Source organism: Carassius carassius, chromosome 4 (assembly GCF_963082965.1).
Source record: "Carassius carassius chromosome 4, fCarCar2.1, whole genome shotgun sequence".
NCBI lineage: Eukaryota > Metazoa > Chordata > Actinopteri > Cypriniformes > Cyprinidae > Carassius > Carassius carassius.
Genome location: NC_081758.1, coordinates 35,659,467 through 35,676,041, shown reverse-complemented (window position 1 = coordinate 35,676,041; position 16,575 = coordinate 35,659,467). Strand labels below are relative to the sequence as shown.

Below are 16,575 nucleotides of genomic sequence, written 5' to 3'. Positions count from 1 at the left end.
CGATTCGATTGACATTGTTTTTGTTTACAAAATGAGATTTAAGACAAAGTATAAATTAATGGTGTCCTTTTATCATTGCTTGGACAAAAGATTAATGTTTCTTTGTGAAAATGAAATATAACACTATAATAATATAGCACTTGCATATTATTGCTCTTTTGATGGTTTTGATTGCTTCTATTGTACTCATTTGTAAGTTGCTTTGGATAAAAGCATCTGCTAAATAACCAAATTTAAATATAATGTACATTTAAATAAGAAAACTAAATTGACATTTTAAAACAAGCCCCAAATTAAATAAATAACACAAATAAAATAAATCTCTTCATAAAAACAAAATAAGGCTTTGTGTGCTCTTTGCATTTAACATTAGAGGCAACCACTGCATTTTAATCATAAGCCAAACAAATTTGCTTGCATATGTAATACGCATATGTATATGTAATATGCATAACATGAGCAGTATTTAATCTAGATTAGATTGTATCATTTTGAAATTTGAAGCAAAAAAGACAGCTGACTCCACTGTGTGACCATGTCTCTCTCTTTCTCACACACACACACACACACACACACACACACACACACACACACACACACGACGCACAGAAACTATTGGCAAAACTCTGCATTTGGACATTCAATAGCAAATACTTTAATAACAAAACATACTTCCAGTAGCTGATTCAGAAGCGCCAGATTCTCGTAGCAAAGTCAGAATGACCTCCTCTCCTAGGTTCATGAAACGGTTGTCCATAAAATGTGTTGCTGTTCTGTTGTAAGTAATCTTAAAGATTCCTAATACATACTTTCGGAAGCCCAAATAAAGTGCTTTTGCTTTCACCTAGATACACACAGCATCTCCCTGACACGGCTGCTTCAACACTAACTGTGTTACTGAAACCACGCCTTCTTTCTTTGCATGAACATTTGGGCGGCATTACACAAATATTTCCACATAGTGATGTAGACATGTGGGGCATGCTTGAATGAGCTGTTTTAGGAGTGCGTGGCAGAGTCTTAACTTTGATAAAGAATATCTCTTTGGATTTGAGACTTTAGTCTTTGCAACTTTAAAGATCTTCTTCATGCACCAAGAGCTTGTAACACTCCAAAGAGAAAATAAAATATTTTTAAATCGCATCATATGACCACTTTAAGTTCCCCTCAGACATACAGTACAGACCAAAAGTTTGGACACACCTTCTCATTCAAAGAGTTTTCTTTATTTTCATGACTATGAAAATTGTAGATTCACACTGAAGGCATCAAGGGCTATTTGACCAAGAAGGAGAGTGATGGGGTGCTGCGCCAGATGACCTGGCCTCCACAGTCACCGGACCTGAACCCAATCGAGATGGTTTAGGGGTGAGCTGGACCGCAGACAGAAGGCAAAAGGGCCAACAAGTGCTAAGCATCTCTCTGGGAACTCCTTCAAGACTGTTGGAAGACCATTTCAGGTGACTACCTCTTGAAGCTCATCAAGAGAATGCCAAGAGTGTGCAAAGCAGTAATCAAAGCAAAAGGTGGCTACTTTGAAGAACCTAGAATATTCAGTTGTTTCACCCTTTTTTGTTATGTATATAATTCCATATATAATTCCACATGTGTTAATTCATAGTTTTGATGCCTTCAGTGTGAATCTACAATTTTCATAGTCATGAAAATAAAGAAAACTCTTTGAATGAGAAGGTGTGTCCAAACTTTTGGTCTGTACTGTACATTCATATAAACTCCTACCCCTAATTGAATCCCGATTTGTTTTGCATCTCAACCGATTTGAATCATCACATTTTTAATCGATTTTCAACCGACTCGCATCTTAACATCCCTACATACTTTCACTGTATTTGGACAAAAAATGTATATATAAAAGTAATAAAATTAATAATGCTGTCCCAACACTGCATGTTTTTTTTGTTTTGTCTTTTTGCCACACAAAAGATATTTTGAAGAACAAAATATATTATTTTGTGTTCCTAAGAAAAGTAAATTGTTTCCAAATCTTCTATGTGACTGTGGCTACATCTCTATCCTCTACCCTTTAAACCACCTTCCTCCTTTTCTTTCTGTTTCGCCCATCACTGTATCTCACTGCAGTTTCTGAATGGCACACGATAATAAACGCCTACTCTGTTTATGTCTCCGGCCTGATGGATTCATTATCGACAGAATTACAGGCAATTCATCAGCCAAATACTATCTCTTCCTGACAGTTTGCCAAACAAAAGCAGTGTCTGTGTGTGTTATCAGACAGTTGAATTAATATATCAAAATCCTCCTCTCATTCACATTTCCAAACTCTCCATCAAACATTAAAACATTGAATTCACAAGAAGAGTTAGTATATTTTTGTGCACACATTCTTGTACAGCGTGCAAGAGCTTATCATGAAATCTAACAGAACAGCTAAACATATTACAGGCCCATTAACAAGAAAGCACAGGAGGGAATGAAAGTGAAGTGACATTCAGCCAAGTATGGTGACCCATACTCAGAATTTGTGCTCTGCATTTAACCCATCCGAAATGCACACACACAGAGCAGTGAACACACACACACACACTGTGAGCACACACCCGGAGCAGTGGGCAGCCATTTATGCTGCGGCGCCCGGGGAGCAGTTGGGGGTTCGATGCTTTGCTCAAGGGCACCTAAGTCATGGTATTGAAGGTGGAGAGAGAACTGTACATGCACTCCCCCCACCCACAATTCCTGCCGGCCCGGGACTCGAACTCACAACCTTTCGATTGGGAGTCCGACTCTCTAACCATTAGGCCACGACTTCCCCCTAAAAATGAATATAAATGGAGAAGAGCACTTCATTGATGGCCTTAAATTTAAACTACAGCCCATTATGTCACCATAATGTTTAGAAATATAACAGACCAAAAGACGTCTGAACACAGACTGCTGTTAATCCAATCTGTCCCCTTTAAGGGAACAAGAGAAAGAGGTTAGACAAATTAAAAAGGGGGCACTATCTGACAGTGCACACTGATGCTTTCAGATAGGAAAAGTGAAACTGCTACACAAACCATTAAAAAATAAAAAGTTTCAAAGGTGAAATTTTTCTTCATTTCAAGATGAATAAATGTGCAAATCACTATAAAGCTCAAATACAGAACATCATGCTCACAACGGTGGAATCCTATTTCCAGAAAATCTATCAGCACCGAAGAAAGACCTTTATGCTGCTTCTTCACAATTCATCTTTTGACTTACTGCTAAAAGCAGTTCTGGTCATAATTATAAATCGATTGACTTCAAAGGTTAATTTTCTTTCCATGCATATGTGACGTTTCTTAAGAGCACTTGAGCAGTTCATTCTCTATGAAAATGAGACACTAAACTTGTTCGGTATGCTTGTTTACCTAACACATTTTCAGATATTAAATCTCAGGAAAAATGGATAATGTCTTAAAAAGTGGTAAAGCCATTAAGAAATGTCTTAAATGAATAAATGATTATATGGGAAGATCATAAAGACTATGTCTCCTTGCTCCACACCACTGTTCTCGACACAAATGCAGTGATGTAGTGAGGCCATATGGGAAAACCAACTGAGAACAACCTTGGTAAGATCTGTGTAAATGTCTGACAACATCCAGATCCCCTATCACTTCTCACATTCAGGAGAAAGTCATCACATGGCCTTTGTTGGCTTGAAGTTCTGATTACTGTTCTCTAGTCAGTGAACATGCATGGCCTCAGATACTGACATTAGCTTTGATGTTGCACCTGAGTGCTGCTGTTTTATATACGGATGGCACTGAGGTTTTGGAGGTCTGATGCTGGACTCAGATCTAACTTCTCAATGGCTACCAGAGGAAACTGAAAAACCAGTCGGTTTCCTATTATTTGCATAGGAAATTTAGCATGTAAAGGTCAAGTTTAAAGCCTTAGTTCACACCAGTTTTCAACCGGCTTTGTAATGTTACAGTGTTGATAGTTTAAGAGTAAATGAACAATGCAAGTTATTTTTCTGTTACCTGTAGCAAGTCTTTATTTGGAAAACATGTCATTCAAGCAGACTTTTGACATCTCCAGGGCTCTCGTGAAAATGGATAGTCTGATCAAGCCCAGTGCATTATGGGTGCTGGAGTTATGATTCTTTTTTCCCCGTCACAGGCCTTTTTTCTCTAGTATCTAAAAGTAATCTAAGTAAGTGGTGTAAAAGTAACTTATTTTAGACACCACAAACGGGTAGGGGAATTATTCCCGAAATCTTACAAGTGCCTACATATCTCCAAAATCAAATGAAAATGGGTATTGAACATGAAATACTTCTGGGACGATGATGTACTGTATAGCTTGCAAATAATGTTAGTTAATCCACAATTTTTAAACAGTATTTTGCCATATCCTTTATAATGATTATGCATGAGGTTATATGACCTCATGTTAATTATGAGACTATAGAGTGCTGCAGCCGTAATGTCAAAACCCAGATGACTACTTTGGATTCCCTTGAGACTTTTCAATGGGGTTTTTAATGGAATTTTTCAATTAATGAATAAAATAAGCTCTGTGTAAAACAAATTTTGAGGATACTTGGCCATTCGGACTTAAAAATAAAAATTCACATTTTCAGTATGTGTGAATGTCATTTATTTTGAAGAAAAATATGTTCAAATATCATCAATTTATACTTACCACAGAGCTTATTCTACTCAAAGTAAAAAACACCATTACAAAAACTCATGGCTTTTGATGTCACAGCTGCAGCACTTTATACTAAATATTTGTAATTATGAAAAATAAAAAATTGTCATACTGAATAACTATTCAAATTGAAAAAGCAAGAACAAAAAAGGTATTAAAATCGTAACAAATAAAATAAAAAAAAAGCTTAGAAGAAATTGTGAACCATCCAGTTGTGAACCATGATTTAAAAATAAATAAATAAATAAATAAATAAATAAATAAATAAATAAATAAATAATGACAGCTCAATCTGCAAGAAGCTTATTCTACAAAACAAACTAAGAGTGGGTTTATGCCTGCAAGATTATCAAATAAAAACAGTGTTCTTTGGACTGTGATCTGAAAGAGAATTATTAAAACACAAGTGATCCAAAACATTGAGCCTATGTTGATTGTTCAAACTGCTAGAGTAAATCAAAGCCAGTCACTATCTTCTCTATCACACTCACTGCTTGATGAACACCTCAACGTTAAAGCAATTACCTGGCCATCAATACACTTAAAAAGATCACTTTACGTTGATCTTTGGTAATGACTTTAGCCTTGCATAATACGAGTAAGCGTTTGAAGCAAGGATCAATCCACTCTGCACACTGAAGCCATCTACGAAATCATATGCATAGTTCGGTTATATAAAGTTTGTCAAAACGAATCACATTGAAGGCACATTTAACAATCTGTGCAATGAAAGAAGAGAACAGAACGGTCTACAAGCTTCCAATAACAGGCAGCATATGCTGATAGTCCATATAAAATAATATTGTGTAGCACAAGAATTTTAAGAAAATCTGACTTTTCTGCTGAACTTAAATCTCAGCAGAAATGACCAGTTATCATTTAGCATTTCAAGACCCCCACCAAAAGTGCACACTTTTAATGCACATCAACTGCCTACAGGTTTAAATGGAGAAATCAGAGAAATGGCTCAAGGCGTTTAGTCTAATCACAGGCCTTGTGGCCATTTAACGGTCATGAAACTAATTCAATTGAACAGCTCACAATCACTCCCAGCGTTTCACCAAATAGCGCGTGAATGAAATCGCCGCAAACTTACGTGAAAACGAAGAATAAAGTAGTGGATCCCACCAGAAGAGTGGCGGCAGTGGACACCGGGATGTATCTGGTGGGTTTAAATCTTTTTCCAACGCTGTTGGGCATTCTGTAAATCCCACATTCCTCGTTTATTTAATCCCTGTCGATAGATGCACGCAAACACGAACACAAATCCTGCACCGTTCAGCGCGAACCGGCTAAACGCTTATTCGCTCCGTCACATAAATCGTGATTCTCGAATCCGCGATCGGGACTACGAGGCTGAAAATCCCACCCAGCTCAATTCAGCCCACTGCTGAGGTCACTCCAATGCTTGAAAGGTGGAGCCTCCGCAACGCAAATAGAGAAAGCGGCACACGCGCGCTCCATCAGTGGGGCCTGTGTGTGTCTTGAGGTTTGCAAGCGGCAGAAAGAGACTTGGGCTTTTTGCTATGGAGCAATAACACTCGGGGTGGTGTTGAGACACGCACACCCACACACACCTCTTCTTACTAAAAGGGAATCGTGATGGAAACCTATGAAACCTACCTTGTTTAAAATCACATTAGTAGAATATTAAAACCGAGATTTGGAAGGTTAAGTTTGGAGGACAGTGTCCACTGCTGCACAACCAGCGTTTCTCAGTGGGTTTGTGATGTGATATATGGGCATCGCCTGACCTCTGGTGGCAGATTTGGAGAATTATAATTAATTTCTTATAAACATTTTTACACGTGTGGTGTAATTATTAACTTGACCAGAATGTGCACTGTTGCTCTTGTAATATTTTTTACCTTTATTTTGCACGATAACTAATGAAAATTAGAATTTATATATGCAGCAGTAGGGACGGCTACAGCATGGTTACAGTTATCCTTCCTACTGAACAAATTATATTTTTTATGTAATGTATGCATCTCTAAAACCTTTATTTAGGTTGTTTGATATGAACGGTATTATAAAGTGAAAACTAATGACAATACTTCTTTTTTGTGGCAATGTACTGGTCCTGACTATTTCTAAACGTTGCGTCTTCATCATTCAACGATGCAAATGTAGGCTTACTGGAAGCTAGAACGCTATCGGAAAATCACGTTCAGACGAAATCATTTTGTAACACCGCAACAACTGTCAAAAATACGACCTGAATATTACTGCATCAGACATAACTTACATGATTGGTTAAATATTTAGAAATTAATTAAATTAAAGTAATTGTAAAGACTTTTATTTTGAAATGACACCGAGAACACCGGATATCCACGAAGATGTGAGATGCCTTGAGCTGGAGCTGTTAAACATCTGTTGAAAGATTCGGTGAAGAGGTACTATTTTTTTTATCATTTGGCTTATAATAAATGTTATTTTTATTTCGTGTTGTTAAGATAAACAATGCCATTTGTTATTTAAACGCATTAAAGCGTAACTTTTTCTTAGTTTCCACCTCATTGTGGTTTTCTGGCTCATTGTCAGTTACAGTAAACAAAATTGTGCTGTTTTATTGATGTCTGCCTTTTACTAAAATCATTTCAGATGATGAAAACTGTTGTTGGTTGTCGTGTTGTGTTTAATAAATATGTTGAGCTTTTTGAACCGGGCAGCATTAGAGAGCAAGTCAGTCATTTTACAGATAAGTTAGACAGCAGCATATGTAACGAGTCTAAAATTAAATACAGAAAATCTCATGTTAAATGTAACATGTTGTGAGGAAAATCTACACCATGACAAAATATGTTCACTGTGTTGTCAACCTCACTGCTAAGTCTGTCAGTGTGGCCGTCTATAGACAATAAATCTGTCAAACAGTACGACTAAGCATAAACCAGAACTAATAACATCTCGCAAACTACCATTTAATTAGAGTTGTGACGTTCGCGAACGAACCGATTCTTTTGAACGGCTCATAAACATGAACGATGGGAGCCGAGTCGCGGCTGGAGGGGAGCCGTTCTTTCTGTCGTTCTTTTTTCCTATGCGTATTTCACACAGATGCACACAAATGAGCACCTCCGCGAGACAGAACAGTTATAGGGGGAGGGGCGCACCCAGCGCAGGGGTTCCCTTTATAGCGTGATGATATTATTAGTTGTGCATGTTCATTGCAGCCCACTTTGTTATTGTTCATTGACTTGAAGGGGCTGATGTCCTATTTGCAAAGTTTACAGTAGTAATAGTATGTAGTATGTAGACATTTCCATTTTATTTATTCTAATCTTATCTACTTTAAATATTTTTTGTTTTCTATCAAAATGTTCTTGTGTGATAACAATGTTCTTGTGTGAAAGTGTTTGTAGTAAAAGCTGTTTTGCACAGAAATTCATTGCAGCCGGCTTTGTTTTTGATGTTTATTTGAGTAGGTATTGTATGAATAACATAAGTCAACATAGCTTTACACACACACACACACACACACACACACACATTTTGTACTAAAGGTAAATCCAAAATAGTGATGTCACTGTCTAAGCAGAGGGATTTGTGCAACCCTATGGAATATAGTCCACACATGACAAATGAGGTAATAATCAATATTTCAGAATAATTCAAACTCAGATATTGGTGTGTGATATCTGAGTTGTAATTATTTGACTACAAATCTCACCTCATCATTCCTCCCAGTGATTATTTCCAGGATAAACTGAGATGCCTCCAAGCTGGCTTCTTAAAACTGACTAAATATTTAAAAAGAGCCAAAAGAGCCGTTCTTTTGAATCGCGAAGATCCGGATCCCCTCAAAGAGCCATAAATCCCATCACTACATTTAATTATGATTTTCACACAATGCAGACAAATAAAATGATTCAGTATTGACCATCTTCCTCAGGGCAAGTCTGTACCTACCTGGGCAGGTGAAATGGCGTGTGCAAAAGTGCCTTTAGATGAACTGCATGTGACTGAGCCCTTTGGACCACAAGGCAAAGAACGCACCCTACCAGCACTGGTGAGCAAATATTTTACTTTGTCTTTTTCCTCCGTAATTAACTAAAGTAGACCTGATCAGTTGCTTTAGTCCAGTACTTCTATGAGCTATGTGAACGATGATGCCACCTTAATGTCTCCCATCAGCACCCTGACCGTAAAGAAGAGAGATGTTTCTTAGCTTATAAACCTCCACCTGAGGATGGCACACCTGTGCTGGTGGAGGAGTTTCTGGAGCATGCTCAGTTCATCTCTGAGGATCTGGAGTGGCTGCTGGCTTTACCTCATGATAAGTTCTGGTGTCAGGTTAGACCCTCTAAAAAAAAAAAAAAAAAAAAGTTGTTTATGGAGATTTGAGTAAAATTAAGTTATACTTATATTGACAAAATAATAATAATGATAATGACGATACAGTACAAAAAAGTAAATAATGTTGTTTTTGACCCTTACATTATATAATATCACATGTGGCCAGGCAGTTGTCATATAGTTTCTTTTTTATTCTTTCTCCATTTAGGTGGTATTTGATGAGTCATTACAGAGGTGTTTGGACTCTTATTTGAGACATGCTCCGCGTGGTTTGGACCCGTCAGGTCTCTCGTCCAGTCCAGCTGCGGCTGACATGCAGAGGAACATTCATCGCTTTGTGTTCATGGTCTTCCTCAGGATGGCTACACACAAAGAGTCTAAGGTAAATATAAACGCCTGAACTCTGATAAACTCTTTTTTTAAATAAATAATATTGTGTAGCTAATATTAATATAAGCTTTATTATTTGTTTAAGATTTATAATCATTGTACACTGTGGGTTTGGACGGGCTATAAATCCTACAGTAGATACTGTTCAAACGTTTATGGTCAGTAAGATGTTTCATGTTTTTTAAGGAAGTCTAGTTTACTCACAAAGACTTAAAATATATGAATAGATTTTAAAATGTAATTTATTCCTCTAATGGCAAAGCAGCCATGAAGGATAAAAAGCTCAAAAGGACAGCTTTTATTTCAAATATAAATCTTCTGTAACATTATAAATAATCTTTACTGACACTTTTGATCAATTTAATTCATCCTTGCTGAATGAAAGCGTTCATTCTTTTCAAAGAATAGTATTACTGATCCCAAACATTTGATAAATAGTGTAAATGTGTTCTGGCGGTTTTGTATGAAATTACATTAATATGATTACAATATATTTGGTATTCAGTGGGATTCAAAATCGATGTATTAATTTTTTCCTCAGGAGAACTTCATAACCCCTGAAGTGTTTGCAGAGATTATTTACAACAACTACCTATTTGACATTCCCAAAATTCTGGATCTGTGTGTGCTGTTTGGAAAAGGAAATTCCCAACTTCTACATAAAATGATCGGTACACAAAATCTGATAGTATTATAGCACACACATATATATATATATATATATATATATATATATATATATAATTAGCAAAAAATACATAAATACCTCATGAGTTTTCTAAAAACCTAAAAATGGTTTCCATATTAAAAACTAAAATTTCATACTTTTCACTTTTTCCAGAGAACATTTTTACTCAACAGCCCAGTTATTATGGAGACCTTGATGAGACTATGCCTTCAATCATCCAGGTAGTTCATGTCATCATGAGATGTATCTAAATGCTTTGATTCTTCAAATTGTGCTGAACTTCCAGAAAATCTCTGTGTGTATGTGTGTACATTTTAGGTGTTTGATATGATATTACAGAAGTGTGGTATTCAGTCAGAGAACACAGGAAACAGTCAACCCCTCAAACTGAATGCAAACAAATGCCTAACTGCCATGGCCGTGCCTGAGGAGGTAACCAAAACAAAACTTTAAGCATTTTTACAAATACAGAGACACCTACTGACCCTACCTGTAATTCACACTGTGTCCTAAAAGGCAGAAATGATATGCTTATGTTTATAAATGTATTATGTCTTGTAGGAGCTTGCAGACTTGGTTTTGTACATGTGTGATACTTGCACTACTATCCAGTCTTTCCTGGACACCTTCCCTGAGGCTTGTTCTACCTTCAAACAACACAACTTTCTTAACAGGTGACAAATGCATCCACACCATCCAAACTATGATTCACACAGCGTCCTCAAGGGCTGAATTTCATACCTGATATTATTGATACAAAAACAATGAATGGAGCGTCTCTCAATGTACTGTAGATTATCGTCCTTCTATGAGTTGGCAGTTCCAGACCTGGAGAAAGCAGTGAAGAAGAGAAATTTCAATAGAAGGTTAAAATGGCAAACTTGACGGATGTGCTCTCTTACAATCAACACATTTTTGTGTGAATTCAGATTGGTTATACTAGATGCAATCTGTCTCAGTGTACAGGAGGACATGTGGAGACGGATATCTCATTCAAGAAAGAAAATGGTAGAGATTGCTCACCTGTTGCTCCAACACACATGTTTACAGCCCATACTGGAGGGGTGAGGAAAAAAAACATGCTTTAAACCACATTAAACAAGCAAAGATGGAAAATGAATACCAGATATCTTTGATCTTAAGTTTCATTGATTTTCCCAGCTCTGAAAACATGGTATCCTACATAGAAGATCTTCTGCAGGACTTCACAGCTTTCCTTCAAGAGAAAAGGTAAATTATGCAGACATTTCTCAGCAAGGTCATGGTTGTATATGTAATCTACCACAGCCAGTGACTAAATTGTATTCTCCTTGCACTGTTCGTCTCTTTATCTCCAAGATTCCTGGCAGATTATGATGAACAGTTCCCTATAGCGGATGACATCAGTCTCCTCCAGCAGGCCTTCCCACATCTGTATCCTTTACTTTGGTCCGGTGGAACACTGTATGATGATTTCAAAAGGAATCTTTCAAGCTTCTACTAGAGAAGATGACCTCAGTCATTCAAGAAATAACCTGTCCTAATTTCTGATTGTTTTCCTACACGCTTCATAATTACTGTAGCTAATTTATTCTAATACCAATATCCGATACCTACCATGTATGTACAAAGTTCATTTCATTAACGTTGTCATGAAAACACTGGCTGCATAATATTATGCTGTTAATCACTGCCAATTTAGGCTGTTGTGCATGAGAGAACCATTAAGAATATTCTGCCTTTATCCTTAAATATCAGCCTCTTTTCAAAAAATGTAAGCTCCTCTCTATGATTTTCTGCTATTCTCCTTGATGTCCACTCAGAGACGACACCAGGACGTCTTACCTGTTGCAGGGTGTAGAGTCTTCTTGGGAGTTTGTGGGGAAAAAGAGAAGCTTCCCCTCATCAGCCAATCACAGCACAGGAGCCAAGAGCAAGACTGGCAGAGATTTAGCACTTTCCCAAAAGGAAGGAGCAGGAGTGTTGGAAGACGGAGAGGAGATGAGAGGAGCAGAAGCTATGACTGACATTCCGCGTAAGGGTGACAACGTGAGTTCATTAGCTGCTAAAAAAAGCTACAAAAGTGTTAAAAATGTGTTTTAATCACCCTCTGGTAAAATAAAGGTCATTTTGTGACCCTCTTATTTTTGGGGTCTGCAGGGGGCAGTGTGCACATTGAGTGCTGGAGAACTGGAGTCTCTGCTGTCCAATATCCGTGACCTGCTTCCAGACTTGGGAGAGGGATTCATACTGGCATGTTTGGAGGAGTACGGCTACAATTCTGAACTTGTCATCAACAACATTCTGGAAGATAAACTGTCTCCTTCTCTTGACAAACTGGACAGGGCAATGGCAAGGTAAAGTCCAACTGAAGTGACTTTTATGCTAGGATTTATGGTTCAGTTCAGGTCCACTTCATTGTTGCTAATGGACTAATGTTACCCTGTAGGCCTGTGAAGAATGAGCTTCCAGCAGTTTTGAGCACCAGATCAAATGTGTTTGACGATGACGAGTTTGACGTGTTCAACCGTGACCGACTAGACATGAGTCGCATTTGGAAAGGCCGGAGGTGATCGCAAGTTAAAATTCCACTTAAAAAGCATTACCATATCCTGCCCTGCAGTACATTACTCTAATTTTAGTCTGATTAGTCAAACAAGCTGCTAAATTTTCATGCTCATCCACTTGGTCAAAAGAAAATAGTCTTTGACAAGTACAGCGTAAACTGACATCAGAGAACCACATGAAAATGGGCTTATGAAATATTCAGATGAAGCTGTAAAAGACGGTTTGTGTCAGTTAGAGATTATTATCTCTGTGTATTTCAGACAGAGGGAGAGTGTGTGTGCCACGCTCAATGACAAGCAGCACATAGAAGAGCAGAGAGCACGATATCAAGCCTACCAGACAGTGGTGGATGAGATTCCCATAGCGAATGACCCCTCTGGAGACCGTGATAATGCTTTCGGGATGGATGATTATGAGGATGAATATGATGACACATATGATATCAATCAAATAGGAGCCAATGATTTAGATGAAGAAGATGAACTATTGAACCGCAGGTATGAGTTGTGACAAATGTATAGAAATCTGCATCTCCCTCCAATGAAGCTTATCAGCATGGGTTTTCAAAGACTATTATGTTAGAGTAACGGGAAAAACATTGCAATGCAAATATTTAATTTATATTACTTTTTTCTTTTTTTTTTTTTACTGTTAATCCAATTAAAACCAAAATCCCTATATTACTTATCGTTTTCCCTAAAAAAAACCTTGAAAGTTTAGTGTTTGAAAATTAAGAATCATAGGAGTATTAAATATTAGTATTTTTTTATAGGAATAATAATGATTATTATTGTAATCATATTGATATATACGTCTTCGTTAACATTTAAGTATTTTTCCTTTAGGCCGTTTACTACCCCGCAAGTTCTCAGAACAGGCAAACAGGCTCGGGAGAATTACGAAAACGAGGATGAGGAGGAAGAGGACAAGGTTTGAATGAATCACTTTCTCTTTTTTGTTTTAAATTCATTTCAGTCCCTTACACAGGTCTTTTGTAGGGCTGCTCCGATCACGATCGGCCGATCGTTATGCGCATCTCGTCAGTAAAGCCGTTCTCTAATCAGTGGTAAATTCCCTCAGGTGCGTGATTTCACATAGAGCAGCTGTTACTACACAGAGCCATTGTTAACTGAGAAGATGCGCAAATCCACGTTCATTTTCAGTGTTTATTTGCGCATCTTCTCAGTTAACAATGGCTCTGTGTAGTAACAGCTGGTGAAATGATGGAATTTACTGCTGATTAGAGAACCGGCTTTACTGACGAGATGCGCATTAACGATCGGCCAATCGTGATCGGAGCAGCCCTAGTCTTTTGTTCTGTTATAGATCACATGGCGCTTTCAGTACCTGCCTTTTCTCTTTTTCTCTTTCCTTGTTAATAGAAATTAGATGTATTTGAAACAAATGACAATTTCAGTTTCTTATATTATGCACATTTCTGTTTATTTATGATGATCTTGTGTTATTTCGATCAGTATGAGGCTGTGAAAAAGGATCACTTCATCCAGGACCCAGCAGTCCTCAGAGAGAGAGCCGAGGCCAGGAGAGCTGCTATGCAAAGCAGGAAAGGGTAAATTTGAGAACATCATGACTGGAATATAGGGATGTAACGATGCACCCCGAACTGGTTTAAAACATTTAAAATATGTGATGATTCAAGCTGGTAGAGATGCTAAATGAATCGCGATACAGTTGGTGGCAGGGGTTTATATGATTGTATCTCTGAGGGGAACTGACTTTTTTCAAAAACATTTAGATGGTATTTTCTTTTCAGCTAAAGTCAGACCATTCTGTTTTTGCTACAGATGTTGAAATTATACAATCTAATTTAAGTAAAAATAAAAGCTCATGTTGCATGTATGTATCTTTGTTGGGATCGTGAATAAAATCCAGTGGTTGCCTCTAATTTTAAATAACTACAGCTATATCAGCTTGTAATAGAGCAAATACATATCTTATGTAAAGAGATTTATTTTATTTGTATTATTCATTTGATTTCAAATTTCAATTTAGTTTTAACATAAAAGATATTTCAATTTCACAAGGAAATATGCAGCATTTTGTCTGAGAAATAATAAAAAGATACTTTCTCATTTATAATTTGCCTTAAATCTCATTTTATTCAAAAACACGTGAGAAAATCGTATCATGAAATCAGTATCGTGAATCGTATCGCATTGTGAGTTGAGTGAATCGTTACAACCCTACTGAAATATAGTTACACTGCAGGTGCACTGGTTATTGTCTAACTAACCTAAAAACATGGATCAGTCAGCCATTAATTGATTTTACTTGTTTTTTTCCTGATAGCTGCAGACCACCACCAGCAAGTAATGTGGAAGGTGGCCCAAAGGGACGGGGCCAGACACAGGAGATCATTTTGGACCGTCGCAGAAAAGAAGCAAATAAGAACAGAGGAGCCAATCACAATCGCAGAATGATGGCTGACAGGAAGAGGAACAAGGGCATGATCCCTTCCTAAAACATTTACATTAACAACAAAACATTGCACATTCTTGAAAAGCTAGAAGCAGAAATAGCACCTCTAGTTTAATGTAGCTCATCACTTATAAAAGTTTGATATGCATTGAAATTACACTCTGGTCTATTACATAGACCTATTATTCTTCCAGTTTGAAAATGAGTTGTTTTGCTGTTGTTTTTCTGAAATTTGAATCAACAGGCTGAGTTTGAAGCGCTTAGTAAAATGCATAGGGATGTGTGTCTAAGGGATCAAGATTATTATAATTTTTTATGTTCTTTTTTGCTTGATTCAACAATGTATGACAAGAAAACTGTGTATTGGAAGGCAGAGGAGTCATGTCTTTTGCCCTGTTACACATGAGTTTATTGAACAGAGAAGAGGTACAAACAGTTATTTCACTGTTAAGTTAAATTCAATACATAAATAAAGGAACATCAGGTTTGAGAATGTAGCATCTAAAATAAATTAGAGAACAAATCCTACAAAAGATGTGGTACATTAACCTATTGAGGAAAAAATGCAGCTCATAAGTTCCTGTTCCAGTTCACTAAAGGTTCAGAAAGCAATTAAGACTTAACCTCAGAGCAGTCTTTTGAGAAATCTCCCCGTTTGAAGTTGCACAGACTGGATACACAGTCTGATTTTTACATGATTCATATTGTGCCAAAGGCTGCCATTTACTTTTCACATAGACTTTGAATAGACAATGTTCTCTTGCCATGTGGAGTAACATATTTCTACTTACTAAGATACATTCAAAGCATTTTTGTAATAAAAAGCGTATTTAAGAATGCGTTTGAAATAAAACAAACCATAGGAAGATAAAACATGAGTAAATACTGTTCTCAAGACTGTCTCTCTCTGTTGTTCATCTTTGTGTGAGTGTTGTCTACCTGTCTGGCAGATGCCCTCCTGAGATCGCACAGAGTCGAGAAAGCTCATGTATCATGACTGAAGCATGATAGCCAGGGTCAGGGAAATTCCTCAGATTTGGTGTAAGGATTGATTGTGATTTCATTTAATGAGATGCTTTGATTGGCTGCCTTGAGATTCAATATTCCTATATTCTGTCATTAAGTACATTTACATGCACAGTTAAAATCAAGCTACAGCAGGGTTTTGCATAAATGTGACCATGGACCACAAAAGCAGTCTTCAGTGTAAATTTTTCAAGATTGAGGTTTATATATCATATGAAAGCCGATATACAACTATTTGAAAATCTGGAATCTGAGGGTGCAAAGAAATCAAAATACTGAGAAAATTGCCTTTAAATTTGTCCAAATGAAGTTCTTAGCAATGCATATTACTAATCAAAAATTACGTTTTTATATATATACGCTAGGAAATTTACAAAATATCTTCATGGAACATGATCTTAACTCAATATTCTAATAATTTTTGGCATAAAAGAAAAATCGATAATTTTGACACATACAATGGTTTTTTGGCTATTGCTAAAAATATACCCCAGTGACTTAAGACTGGTTTTGTGGTT

At 37.0% G+C, this 16,575-nt stretch overlaps 2 protein-coding genes across 5 annotated transcripts in view; one reads left to right on the top strand and one right to left on the bottom strand.

Annotated features, from left to right (window-relative positions):
- zdhhc8b (zinc finger DHHC-type palmitoyltransferase 8b) overlaps positions 1 to 6,375 on the bottom strand; it is a 72,457-nt gene extending 66,082 nt beyond the window's left edge. The window contains exon 1 of the mRNA XM_059548662.1: positions 6,289 to 6,375. The gene's annotated coding sequence lies outside the window, so the exon portion shown is untranslated. The remainder of the gene's footprint in view (positions 1 to 6,288) is intronic.
- Positions 5,700 to 15,489, top strand: ascc2 (activating signal cointegrator 1 complex subunit 2). Of its 4 annotated transcripts, none has more exons than XM_059548660.1 (19): positions 5,700 to 5,830; positions 8,564 to 8,680; positions 8,806 to 8,964; positions 9,176 to 9,349; positions 9,899 to 10,028; positions 10,199 to 10,266; positions 10,385 to 10,477; positions 10,607 to 10,719; positions 10,840 to 10,911; positions 11,005 to 11,109; positions 11,207 to 11,275; positions 11,384 to 11,458; positions 11,848 to 12,073; positions 12,185 to 12,381; positions 12,474 to 12,593; positions 12,853 to 13,089; positions 13,438 to 13,522; positions 14,068 to 14,162; positions 14,903 to 15,489. In XM_059548660.1, the coding sequence occupies exons 1-19, from the start codon at positions 5,741 to 5,743 to the stop codon at positions 15,072 to 15,074; spliced, it is 2,397 nt and encodes a 798-aa protein (XP_059404643.1). In that variant the 5' UTR covers positions 5,700 to 5,740; the 3' UTR covers positions 15,075 to 15,489. The 4 variants fall into 4 exon arrangements, with proteins under 4 accessions (XP_059404643.1, XP_059404642.1, XP_059404641.1 ...); XM_059548659.1 differs by having other exon boundaries at positions 10,364 to 10,477; positions 14,074 to 14,162; XM_059548658.1 differs by having other exon boundaries at positions 10,364 to 10,477.
- Positions 15,490 to 16,575: the final 1,086 nt, after the last annotated feature.